This window comes from Dama dama, chromosome 26, assembly GCF_033118175.1.
Source record: "Dama dama isolate Ldn47 chromosome 26, ASM3311817v1, whole genome shotgun sequence".
Classification (NCBI taxonomy): domain Eukaryota; kingdom Metazoa; phylum Chordata; class Mammalia; order Artiodactyla; family Cervidae; genus Dama; species Dama dama.
Window position 1 is genome coordinate 19,495,840 of NC_083706.1, and position 13,332 is coordinate 19,509,171.

Genomic DNA, 13,332 nt, shown 5'->3' on the forward strand with positions numbered 1-13,332 from the left:
TTGACCAGAAACCAAAACAAAGAATCAAAAGGAAAAGTGAAGAAGCACAGTTAGCATAGGTAATATTCTAGGCTTCCCTCATAGCTCAGTTGGTAAAGAATCTGCCTGCAGTGCAGGAGACCCAGGTTCAATTCCTGGGTTGGGCAGATCCCCTGAAGAAGGAAATGGCAACCCATTCCAGTATTCTTGCCTGGAGAATCCCATGGACAGTGGAGCCTGGCAGGCTATAGGCCATGGGGGTCACAAAGTGAGACATGACTGAGCGATTAACACTTTCACTTTTTCCACTTCGAATTCCTTGTATCATAGCATGACCTGTGGGAGAGAGGGGAAGGGAATGGGGAAGAGGTTCAGATTGAATTGGACTTGAGATGTCTTACTCCATACACATCTGTCTCTTCTGCCTCTTTTGTTCTCTGACTTGTCTCCACATCACTTTGAGGATGCCTTAACTCTCCTCTACTCCCTCCAACTTCCTATCCTGGTCCCTACCCTGACCTAAATACACCATGAACAGTGGAGAAGTTCTACCTGAAATCTCACTTGAGTGATTCCTTTTGAAGTTTCTTACCTGGACACTGAGGAGAAAATTTTATATGGAGGGATCATCAACTCTCATAGTCCCCAACATTCCATTGAACTTTTAGATTTCTTCATGAATCTTCCTCAATTTTCACCTTGGAGGAAGAGATGATGGGAAGGAAATGTATAAGAATAGGGGCAATGAAAAAAAAAAAAAAAGAATAGGGACAATGGACTTCCCTGGTGATATAGTAGATAAGAATCTGCCCACTGATGCAGAGGACACAGATTTGATCCCTGGTCTGGGAATACACCTCGTGCTGTGGAACTAAATCTATGTGCCACAACTACTGAGCCCATGTACTTAGAGCCTGGGTTCCACAACAAGAGAGGCCACCACAATGTACTGCAATGAAGAGTAGTCCCTGCAACTAGAGAAAGCCTGTGAGCAGCAACGAAGATGTAGCACAATCAAAAATAAGGAAAGAAATGTATAAATTATTTAAAAAAAAGAATAGGGATGGTGTGCATTGGAAATAAGATGGAGATGGCAATAAAGACAGATTCACCATCACCAAGGACGGGCATTGGAAAAGGGTAGAAATAAACCCTGGAAGAAGCAGGAACTGATGATAAAGATGAATGGAACTGAAGACAAAAATTAAGATGGAGATGCAGATGGAATGAAAACCAGATAGAGATGGGGATGGGATAGAACCTGAGGATATGATATGGATCAGAATGAGAATAAAGATAGAAGGATCTGTAGGGATGGAGAATGGAGCTGAGGAGAGGAGTACAGAGATGGTAATAAGAGTGGAAGTAGAATGGGAGTGGAAACAGGAATAGGATGGAATCATGAAACTTCACTTGGTATCTCCAGCACCTTCAGCTTTCTGCGTCTTGTCTGTTTTGGCAGCTCGATTTTTTGTAGGGTTATTCCCATCCTTGCTAGCATCACTCTTTTTCCCTTTGGGTGCCTTCTCTTTCTTCTTTGCAAGTGCCTTTTTAGGCTTGGGATCTGGCTTTGGAGGAACAGGTTTAGCAGATAACCTTGTAGATCTTCTCTGTGGTTTGTCCTCCACCTTGGTTTTATCTCCTGTAGCATCCGCTTCAGTCTTTCTCTTAGGCATACTGGTAGACACACATAATGGGCATAATGAGCATAACGGTAAGACATAATGGTGTTAGACACACAGGGATGCTGTTATGTACAGGTTTTCTTTAGTCCACAGATCACTCTTCCCTCTTCTTCATTGTCCCTGTTATTAGTAATTCTTATCCAATTACATTCCCACAATATTTTACCATATGCTTGTTATGCTGGCATTTTCTTTGGGATTGCATTGAATCTATAAATCTATTTGAAGAGACTAAATATATTACTCTTCCAATCCATAAATAAAACTTTCTATCTCTCTAGATCTTCTGCAGTTGCTCATTTCGGCACCACATAAACTATTTTGATCTTCTGTAATGTCTATCATTAGAGTTTTACCATTTTCCCTGAAGAGGTCTTGTGCGTATTTTGGTAGACTTATTCCTAGGACTTCATTTTTTTTAATGCCATTGTGAATGTTTTATTTCAATTTTTGGTTTCTTACCAGAATGTAGAAATAAAATTAGTTTTGTTAATGCTGGTTTCATATCTAGAACTGTGCTGTTTTAATTATTTATCTTTACATTATTTAAGGTTTTTAAATACCTAAAATCATAGGGTCTGCAAGTAATGCCAGTTTTGTTTGTTCCTTTCCAGTCCTTTATCTTTTCATTTTTTTCCCTATTCATACATCACAGACTATGACCTCAAGGACAGTGCTGAATAGAAGTGATGATTGCAGGCATCCATGTCTTGTTCCAATCTCAAAAGGAAAGTTTTGTTGGTTGCTACAGGGCTTTTGTAAACAGCTTTTATCAAGCTAAGGAAATGTCATTCTATTCTTAGTTTGCTAGGAGTTTTCATGAATATATATTAAATGTTATCAAGTGCTTTTTCTATATCTATTGAAACTGTCATGTGATTTTTTTTTTATAATTTGTGAATGTGGTGAATCAAACATCAATATTTTGAATGTTCAAGCTAAAGGTATTTATTAGTTGGATTTACATATCTGAAATTCTGTCTTGGTTACTGTTGAAACAGCTTTCACACATTTCAGATTATATTTTTTAAATGTTGATGTTAGAGGAGGGACTCTCTTGCATTCAACACCAAAATCTGTTTTCTGAAACCTCCAGCCAATCTTCTCCCACAGATAGCTTAACAAAAGGGTACAGATCAACATTTTAGTACTTTGACAATTAAATCACTTTAGCTGTTCCCTTTAAAAGTATGCAGTAAGATTGCAAATCAAAAGAGAAAACTGGAACCATTTCCAGTTTGGATGGATATAGAGCTTATTTCACCTTGAGTCAATACCTTTCAATACATACTTAGCAGAATTTCTGTAAGTCTCAGCAACTTAATTCCACTTACTAAAATTTCACAGAAAAATCCAGTTTTTGAGCATAAAGGGTAATCTTACCTTTTCTTTATTGGTTAGCACTTTTAAATTTTCTAAAAGAATAATTATTCACAATTTCTAGCAAGTACCATAGCTTTTTCCCTCTCTCATTAAAACTAAATCTCAATTGCACATTGTTTCTTCAGTTTAAATAAACAGAATTTTTGAAAGCAGAGATGAAACCTTCTGGTTGTTTAGGTGAGCTGGCAGAGATCCTGATCCTTCATTTTTTTTATCCAGAAACCACATCCAGCAGCTGTTACCTAGCCACTGAAACAGCCTTGTATCTCTTCAGCCTTGGAAAGACTTTGTATATCTCAAAAGCTTGGAGTCTGTGAAGGGATAAATAAAATGTGGTATATGGCTGAACTATTGTTCAGCTTTAAGAAGGAAGGAAAAGGTGGGGGAATTGAATGAAGGTGGTCAAAAGGCACACATCCTAGTTGTAAGATAAACGAGTACTGGGCATGTAGTGGACAACATGGTGACTATAGTTAATGCTGCTATACGGCACGTTTGAAGGCTGCCAAGAGACTAGAGAGGAAATGGCAACCCGCTCCAGTGTTCTGGCCTGGAGAATCCCAGGGACGGGAGCCTGGTGGGCTGACGCGACTTAGCAGCAGCAGTAGCAGCAAGAGACTAGAACTTCTCAAGGGAAAAAACATTTTTTTTTAAAACTATCTGAGGCAGTGAAATTTAACTAAACTTACTGTGGTAATCATTTCACAGTACATGTTTGTGAAGTTACTATGCTGTATACCTTTAAATTATTCAGTGCTACATATCCATTATATCACAATAAAGGGGGGAAATTAAACTAAATTTTAAAATTCTATTAAATTTTGGGTTTCCTTCATAGCTCAGTTGGTAAAGAATCCACCTGCTATGCAGGAGACCTTGGTTCGATTCCTGGGTTGGGAAGATCCACTGGAGAAGGGATAGGCGACCCACTCCAGTAATCTTGGCTTCCCTTGTGGCTCATCTGTTAAAGAATCCACCTGCAATATGGGACACCTGGATTCAGTCCCTGGGTTGGGAAGATCCACTGAAGAAGGGAAAGGCTACCTACTCCAGTATTCTGGCCTGGAGAATTCCATGGACTATACAGTCCATGGGGTTGCGAAGAGTTGGACATGACTGAACGACTTTCACTTCACTTCACAGAGTAGTCAAAGCCATAGAAACAAAAAATAGAATGATTGTTCTATTAAGGGCTGTGTGGGAAGAGGAAATAGGGAGTTGCTTTATGAGTATAGAGTTTTGGTTTTGCAAATTTTGAGATTGGTTGCACAACAATATGAATATACTTAACACTAATGAACTGTACACTTAAAAATAATGAGACAGTAAACTTTATGTTATGTTTTACCCTAATTAAAATTTTAAAAAAATGTAGAGTCTATATCTGTATCAATGTATCTGGCTACTAGTTAACAAAACAGATTTCTTTTTTTCCTTTGAGGAATCATCAGTGTTTTGCTTTTTAAAAGATGCTCATTATTTTTTAAATAATTCCAGCTACGTTTAACAGCACAGGAAATCCATTAGGGGTAGGAGTTTCACTACAGAAGAGGAGGATCTGAGTTCTTTGGGGGGAGCAAGACTGAAAAGATTTTTTGGAGTAGCTGGAGCTATGTTTCTTTAAGAACTGAATTATGGATTATGGAGAAATATACCATGTTCATGGATCAGAAGAATCAATATAGTGAAATTGCAATCTATAGATTCAATGCAATCCCTATCAAGCTACCATTGATAATTTTCACAGAACTAGAACAAATAATTTCACAATTTTGTATGGAAATACAAAAAACCTTGAATAGCCAAAGCAATCTTGAGAAAGAAGAATGGAACTGGAGGAATCAACCTGCCTGACTTCAGACTATACTACAAAGCCACAGTCATCAAGACAGTATGGTACTGGCACAAAGACAGAAATATAGATCAATGGAACAAAATAGAAAACCCAGAGATAAATCCATGCACCTATGGACAACATATTTTTGACAAAGGAGGCAAGAATATACAATGGAGAAAAGAAAGTTTCTTTAACAAGTGGTGCTGGGAAAACTGGTCAACCACTTGTAAAAGAATGAATCTAGAAAACGTTCTAACACCACACACATAAATAAACTCAAAATGGATTAAAGTTCTAAATGTAAGACCAGAAACTATGTAACTCCTTGAGGAAAACATAGACAAGACACTCTCCAACAAATCACAGCAGGGTCTTCTATGATTCACCTCCAAGTGTAATGGGAATAAAAGCAAAAATAAACAAATGGGATCTAATTAAACTTAAAAGTTTTTCACAATGAAGGAAACTATAAGCAAGGTGAAAAGATAGCCTGCAGAATGGGAGAAAATAATAGCAAATGAAGCAAAGGACAAATAATTAATCTCAAAAATATACCAGCAATGCCTGCAGCTCAATTCCAGAAAAATAAATGACCCAATCAAAAAATGGGCCAAAGAACTAAACAGACATTTCTCCAAAGAAGACATACAGATGGCTAACAAACACATGAAAAGATGCTCAACATCACTCATTATTAGAGAAATGCAAATCAAAACCACAATGAGGTACCATTACACGCCAGTCAGGATGGCTGCTATCCAAAAGTCTACAAGCAATAAATGCTGGAGAGGGTGTGGAGAAAAGGGAACCCTCTCACACTGTTGGTGGGAATGCAAACTAGTACAGCCACTATGGAGGACAGTGTGGAGATTTCTTAAAAAAACTGGAAATAGAACTGCCATATGACCCAGCAATCCCACTTCTGGGCATACACACTGAGGAAACCAGATCTGAAAGAGACACGTGCACCCCAGTGTTCATCACAGCACTGTTTATAATAGCCAGGACGTGGAAGCAACCTAGATGCCCATCAGCAGACAAATGGATAAGAAAGCTATGGTGCATATACACCATGGAATATTACTCAGCCATTAAAAAGAATACATTTGGATCAGTTCTAATGAGATGGATGAAACCGGAGCCCATTATACAGAGTGAAGTAAGCCAGAAAGATAAACACTAATACAGTATACTAATGCATATATATATATATATGGAATTTAGAAAGATGGTAATGATAACCCATATAGGGTTATAACCCATATAGGGTTATCATTAGACAGAAAAAGACACACAGATGTATAGAACAGACTTTTGGACTCTATGGGAGAAGGCGAGGGTGGGATGATCTGAGAGAACAGCATCGAAACATGTATATTATCAAATGTGAAACAGATTACCAGTCCAGGTTGGATGCATGAGACAAGTGCTCAGGGTTGGTGCACTGGGATGACCCAGAGGGATGGGATGGGGAAGGGAGGTGGGAGGTTCGGGATGGGGACACATGTAAATCCATGGCTGATTCATGTCAATGTATGGCAAAAACCACTACAATATTGTAAAGTAATTAGCCTCCAACTAATAAAAATAATTGGGAAAAATAAAAAGAATTTAAAAAATGAAATCTAAAAAAAAAAAAAAACCTTTGAGGTCACTGTTAATAATTTTCTGTGCACTCCTTTATGCCAAATCGATTTCAATTAAATCAATTAAAATGGCAACTATCAATCAAAATAAATAAATAAATAAATAAAATCTTTGGGTTATTGCCATCAACTACTCCCACATCTTTCTTCTCTAACCATTTCCTGATTTCTGCATGGTGAAGTTAGGCAAAGCTTCATAGCTCCCAACACACACACACACACACACACACACACACAGTGTTTCTTTCTTTTTTTTTCTCAGTGTCTGGTTTTATTGATAGACCAGATAAAATCTGGGTGAGGTGAATCAAGAACATAGGAAAGCAAGCGACAACTGGCCACCAGCTCTGACCACAGAGTAGCCGTCGGGTGGTCTGTAGCGTGCCCCAGGGCGCTCACACAGTGTTTCTTATGGACCTGCTTCCCAAACACACAGTGTTTCTTATGGACCTGCTTCCCAAACACTCTGGAGACCAACCCCCTGGTTGAAAAAAACAACAAAAAACCAAAAAGCAGAAGCCAAATTGTTGCATCCAGTCTGATATTGTGTAAATTCACAAGGTGTCCACTAGAGAGCACTATAACCTCACCTCCGAAGCCAAATTCCCCAAGGGAACTTCCTCTTCCTATTCAACGCACTCACGTGCTTTCATCTGGTTATTCCTTATACTAACCACCTAAGAAGCATTAGGTGATATGAATAAGGATGTAAGTAGCACACCTGTCTATCTATGCCCCTCATCTCGCACCCTTGGCCCTAGGGCAAGATAGCTCTCAAAATGCAGGCATTTTTTCCCTCAAGATGTGTGCAACTGACAGCAGATGTATTATTAGTGAATTATTTATTTGACTGTGCTATATCCCTATCAGTGCTTCAGGAACAGTTGAAAGATTGAGTCCCATCTTGGATCATCATCCAAACAAAGAATTTGTCAACATGGCAGTCCTATCTCAGGACCAGGCCAGATTCTATCTAGACTTAGTTCTGCTCATCACCAAGGTCCCTTCTTCCCTCCTACCCAACCCTTCACCCCAGGACAAGCTCTTCTTGTTTCCTCTCACCAAGAAAAGCACAACCATTCTCTCATTAGCCCACTCAAAAAACCAGATGACTAATGACTAATGCAATTGCTTTATCTTAGAAAAAGAAAAACGAGCAATTCTTTGTAATGAAAATGCTTCTGTGATTGCATCTTATGAACAAATACAATGTTGCTTCTTACTGCACATTTTAAAATAAAATCTGATATATCTAAATATAAACATTCAAGATGGTTGCTGTGAAGGAAGGGTGCATCTTTTTAAACCAGACTGCCTTAATCCAATTTTGGGTTTGCAAGTTACTGAACCACCGGGCATCAGTTTCCTTAGCTGTTAAAAGAGGAAAGTAAGTGTTCTACTCTGGAGAGTTGCCATGAAAAAATTGTTGTTGTTGTTGTTTAGTCGCTAAGTTGTGTCTGACTGTTTGTGATCTTATGAACTATAGCCCTCCAGGATCCTCTGTCCATGGGATTTCCCAGGCAAGAGTACTGGAGTGGGTTGCCATTTCCTTCTCCAGGAGATTTTCCTAACCCAAGGATCAAACCTTGGTCTCCTGAATTGCAGGCAGATAATTTACTGCTGAGCCACCAGGGAAGTCCTCTTGGAGAATAGAAGAGTTAATCTATTTATGTGGTGTTCTGCAAGACGTGGATGGTCAGGTGATCCAGGCTTAGCCAATCAGAGCCATTTCTTTGGGATGTATAGGTATTAGTCTCTTTTCCTCAGAAATAGCTACACCTGCATGACATGAAGAGACCAGCTGAGACCTAGGACCTTGGACCCTTTGCTGCAATACTTACATCTGGACAAACATTCCTCAAGCAACAAAAATACAAAGAAACAATAAGGCATGAGGAATAGCCATGCACATGCAGTTAGGGCAAATTATGGACAAGATATAAAAAGGCCAGAAACCTAACTGCCACTTCCAAAGTACTGGGAACAAAAGCAGAGGTCAGGAACAAAAGCAGGGTATTCCACATGCCACCTGCACTCAACAGCACCTAGGGGTGTAGGGGTGGGCAAACCACCCAAGCCACCCCTCTGGCCCAACCCCTGGACACAGCCCTTACTTCACCCCATATACGGAACCAACTTGCCCTCCCCACTCAGAGAGCCAGCAAGGGAAGCTTATTTGTTTTTGTTTCCCCTTGATGCAGTAGAAGCCCCAGTAAAGTCCTTGCCTGAATTTTTTGTCTGGCCTCTTATTATTTATTGAGTAAGGAGGGTCATTACTTTGGCCAACTAATGTGAAGGGCCGACTCATTGGATAAGACCCTAATGAGGGCAGGAGACTGAGGTCAAGAGAAGGGACACTGGAGGATGAGATGGTTGGATGGCATCACCAACTCAGTGGATGTGAGTTTAAGCAACCTGCAGGAGATAGTGAAGGATACGGAAGCCTGGCGTGCTGCAGTCCATGGGGTTGAAGAGTCGGACACGACTTAGGGACTGACCCACAAGGAAGGCCAAGAACCCTGGTCAGTAACTATAAGACAGGAGCGCTTTTGGCCATGTGGTTTCCTGAGATGGAAGAAGCCTGTCTGAAGTAGAAACTGTAACGAGAAAGGGAGAGAACGTCTGAGTCACTGAATTTAAACCTGCCCTGTTCTCTCCAGGCCTGAGTCAGAGAACACACCTACTCTGCGCCAGGCCCAATTCCAAACACTTGACAAGAGTCAGCCCAGCAGTCCCAACACCCCAGAAGGGTACCGCCTGGGTACTCTACGTTAGACATAAAAAGACTCACCCAGAGTCGCAGAGGGCAGGAGCTAGGATTTCAGCTTGGCAGTCAGGTGTCAGAGTAGGCCACCACACTTAGGTCCTTGTGGACTGTGGAGGAACATGCTGGCTCTACACGCTACATGCTAATAGCACACCTTCCCCTCAGATGTGACGACCAAACATGTCTCCACACACAGCCAAGTGTCCCCGCAGGGGAGGGACCGGCTGCCCTAGTCAAGATCCTCTGCTGTCACTCGGCTGCCCAAGAACTCGCTTTGAATCGCTCTGAGTCACCAGACCCTGTGTTAGCCACACACTCAGAGTCACCCAATCTGTGTGTCAAGTACGAACAGCCCAACGTCCCTCAACCCCGGGCCACCTGCAATGCGCTGCCACCGAGACCCTGTGCCGTCTAAGGCCTCACGTCACCTACCAGTCTGTGTCTCCAAAGACTTGCTGTCTCCCACGGCCCTGTCACTGAGGTCTGTGCCCCTCTGTCAAACCCCCAGGGTTTCAGGGAGTCAGGGCCTCAGAGCTCTTCACAAAGACAAGGCCCGAAATACACGTGGAGTCGGGGAGACCAAAACACAGAGGCACCACACAAGGCCAGGTGGGCAGAGGGGTCCCAGAAACAGAGACTCACAGAGATAGGGATGCAGAGGAGCCTGACCCCACGGGGCCACAGCTGGTGACGCTGCATGGGTCACTGCAGACCTGTCAAAGCCCTCCCCTGCTCACCTCTGCATTAGACTTAGGGGTGGGGAGGCTAGAGGTCCGAGGGTGAGGAGTTTAGATCCAGTCTGACAGATAATTGCCTGCACAAGGCTCTGTCCAGGTCTCCGAGCCCTGAGCAGCCCCACCTCGAGCAGACACTCCTCTACTCCTCCCATCAGGTACTCAGTTGATAAGGTCCTATCCCTAATGCATCTCAGCCCAGAGGGGCAGAGGCAAGGGCTCAGCCCCTCCCTGCCTCCCTTCCAGCTCTGCCACCAGAATGCCCAGAGGAGATGCTCACCAGCGTCCAGAGTGCTGGGGTGGGGCAGGCCCGGACAGAGAGCCTGAATTTCCTCCTGGACTGTGCTGGTGAGTACCTGACTGAGACCACAGAAACTTCCTTCCCTGAGTTGAGAGACACAGTGGGGAGCGGATGGTCCCTGCTGGTCTGGACCTCCCAGTCCTCAGGGCCCCTGAACATGACCACAATGAGAGGAGCAGGCCTAAGTTCTAAAGCAATAAAAGACTTTAAAGCAGCCCCACCCCACTCCCATCCTGTCTGGCCTGGTTGCCATGGTGATGCCCCCCGTTGCTCCAGAGGCGGCTGCTGGTCCTTGAAGTGGGAGTGGTGGGGCTGTGGATCCTGAGCTGAAGAGGGCTGGGGTGAGAGGTCAGCACTGTCTGGGAGCATTCCTGGCTGTGGCCGGGGGCCGAGAGCCCAAGGCTCCCTTCGATGCCTGCTTCTCTCAGCTCACACTCCGTCTCTACCCACTCCCCTCCCCCTCCAGCCCCCACTTCTGCTGCTGCTGCCTAAACAGTGCCATCCTGGAGTCTGAACCCACCCAGATCTCAGCTCCAGGAGTGAGATTCTGGCGTGATGGTGGATCACAGGGCCCAGGTATACAGGGTGCAATGAGGAGCTCAAGCGTGTTGCCCCTGGTAAGGGCTCAGAGAGACCACTGGAGAAAATGTGGGGGTGAGGTGGGGGTGAAGGCTTGGCATAAAGCTTCTGGAAACAGTCCAGGCAAGACATCATCAGCAGGGCTCAGACATGCTCTCAGCATGGGGTTCTCACGGGCCAGGACCTAAATATCCTCAGGGTTTGGGTGCAGATCTGTGCTCATGTCTCCCTTCAGTGGTAATTTATTACTAATAACAATTGTTCAAGTACCAAAATTCAGCTGGGCAACTTTTTGAATGTATGAATTAAAAGGGCTTTCAATCATTTCCATTCCTAGAGCTTCTCCTAACCTTTCTGAGGTTGAGTTTTCTTACCTATAAAAACTATGAGAATCATAGTTTCTAGCCTGTAGAATCATTGTGAGAATTAAATGAGAAAATAAATATAAAGTTAACACTGCTGCTGCTAAGTCACTTCAGTTGACTGTGTGTCCGACTCTCTGCGACCCCATAGACGGAAGCCCACCAGGCTCCTCTGTCCCTGGGATTGTCCAGGCAAGAACACTGGAGTGGGTTGCTATTTCCTTCTCCAATGCATTAAAGTAAAAAGTGAAAGGGAAGTCACTCAGTCATGTCCGACTCTTAGCAATCCCATGGACTGCAGCCTACCAGGCTCCTCCATCCACAGGATTTTCCAGGCAAGAGTACTGGAGTGGGGTGCCATTGCCTTCTCCAACTGGTAGTCCTAGTGGGAAGAAATAAGACCATACTCTACCATCAGTTATGGGATCCTCAAAAGGTAAATGATGAAGCCACTGACAGGCTCTAGTATTCTAAAAACAATATTGTCATTTAAAGGTTTGTAGACAATAAAAAAAAATAATAAAGTTCATCCAGAATTTTAAGATTCTAAGAAAACCAAAGCTGTTGACAGATGAGAAAGCTGTTAAGAGATGCAAAGTTAAAACTGAAATACTATGGTACAGTAATGTACAGCAGTACATCTTAACATCCTTCATATATAGCAAACTTCACTTTCTTTTTGGCTTGAAGTTAACACAGTCCTTAACAAATAATCGCTTTTTTAAAAGGGTCTTTAGAAACAGGAGAGATGGGATGAGAAGGTGTGCCAGTAATTATAGACAACCCAGCCAGACAACTGGCCGATGTCATCGCTTCTGAAGGCAGGAGCTACTGAGGGATTGATTTTTCTTCTCATAAAGGAAGACCAGGCTGTACAGGGCGAAGGTGACAAGGTGAACATTCCACAAGGGAGAGAAAATGCCACCAGGCCTACCGTGAAAATGAGGAAAACCTGTGACTTCTTTGCCTTGTGATGGAAGCAGTAAAAGAAGCTTTTTCTCTAATAGTACATTAATAATGACAAGAAAAAATAAAGTCTCCTTTAAAAAAAATGAGATATAATTAACATATAACACTGTGTACATTTAAGGGGACCACATATTAATTTGATACATCTATATATTGCAATGTGATAGCCATTGTAGCATTAGCTAATGCCTCTATCATTTTATGTAATCATTATTATTAGAGGGACAAATAAGATCTTGTTTCTTAGCAAGTTTTTAAACACAGTTTTGTCCTTTTCTAAGTAAAACTCTAATTCAGTGGTTCTTAAGCTTTTTCATCTTAGGAACCTTTAAGTAATTGAGGACCTTCCTGTATCGCACCTTAAAGGTGGCTCAGATGGTAAAGAATCTGCCTGCAATGGAAGAAACCCAGGTTCAGTCCCTGGGTCTGGAAGATCCCCTGGAGGAGGGTATGGAAACCCACTTCAGTATCCTTGCCTAGAGATCCCATGGATAGAGAAGCCTGGAAGGCTACAGTCCACTGGGTCGCAGAGTTGGACATGACACGGACATATGCTCTTTCACTGTATAACACAGGGAAATCCGCTTAATGTTATGTGGCAGCCTGGATGGGAGGGGAGTTTGGGGGAGAATGGATACGTGTACATCTATGGCTGAGTTCCTTTGCTGTCCACCTGAAACTATCACAACATTGTTAATTGGTCATACTTAAATATAAAAAGGTTTTTTTTTTAATTGAGGACACAAAAATTTTTGTTTGAATTTTATCTATTGATATGCACATTTATTCATACTGATTCTCACACCTTTTGTATTCAGTCTGTTGCACTAAATGGTTTTGGTTGCAAGATGTGAAGGAAACTCAGCCTCCCAATATATGTAGTTAGAAAAGAGAGAAGTTAATAGTCTTTTCGGGCCTCCCAGGGGGCTCAGCAGTAAAGAATCCACCTGCCAATGCAGAAGACACTGGTTCGATCCCTGGGTTGGGAAGATTCCCTGGACAAGGAAATGGCAACCCACTTCAGTATTCTTGCCTGGAGAATCCCATGGACAGAGGAGCCTAGAGGGCTACAGTCTAAAAAAGTTCACAA

General features: G+C 42.4%; 1 protein-coding gene across 1 annotated transcript; it reads right to left on the bottom strand.

Moving 5' to 3' along the window:
- Positions 1 to 1,388: 1,388 nt before the first annotated feature.
- LOC133047247 (non-histone chromosomal protein HMG-17-like) lies at positions 1,389 to 1,655 on the bottom strand. The gene has a single exon (XM_061130383.1). It carries the CDS (start codon positions 1,653 to 1,655, stop codon positions 1,389 to 1,391), a length of 267 nt encoding a protein of 88 aa, XP_060986366.1.
- Positions 1,656 to 13,332: the final 11,677 nt, after the last annotated feature.

Bases quoted from the DNA above. Each gene is read 5' to 3' on its own strand.
- LOC133047247 (XM_061130383.1), bottom strand. From the start codon at position 1,655: ATGCCTAAGAGAAAGACTGAAGCGGATGCTACAGGAGATAAAACCAAG.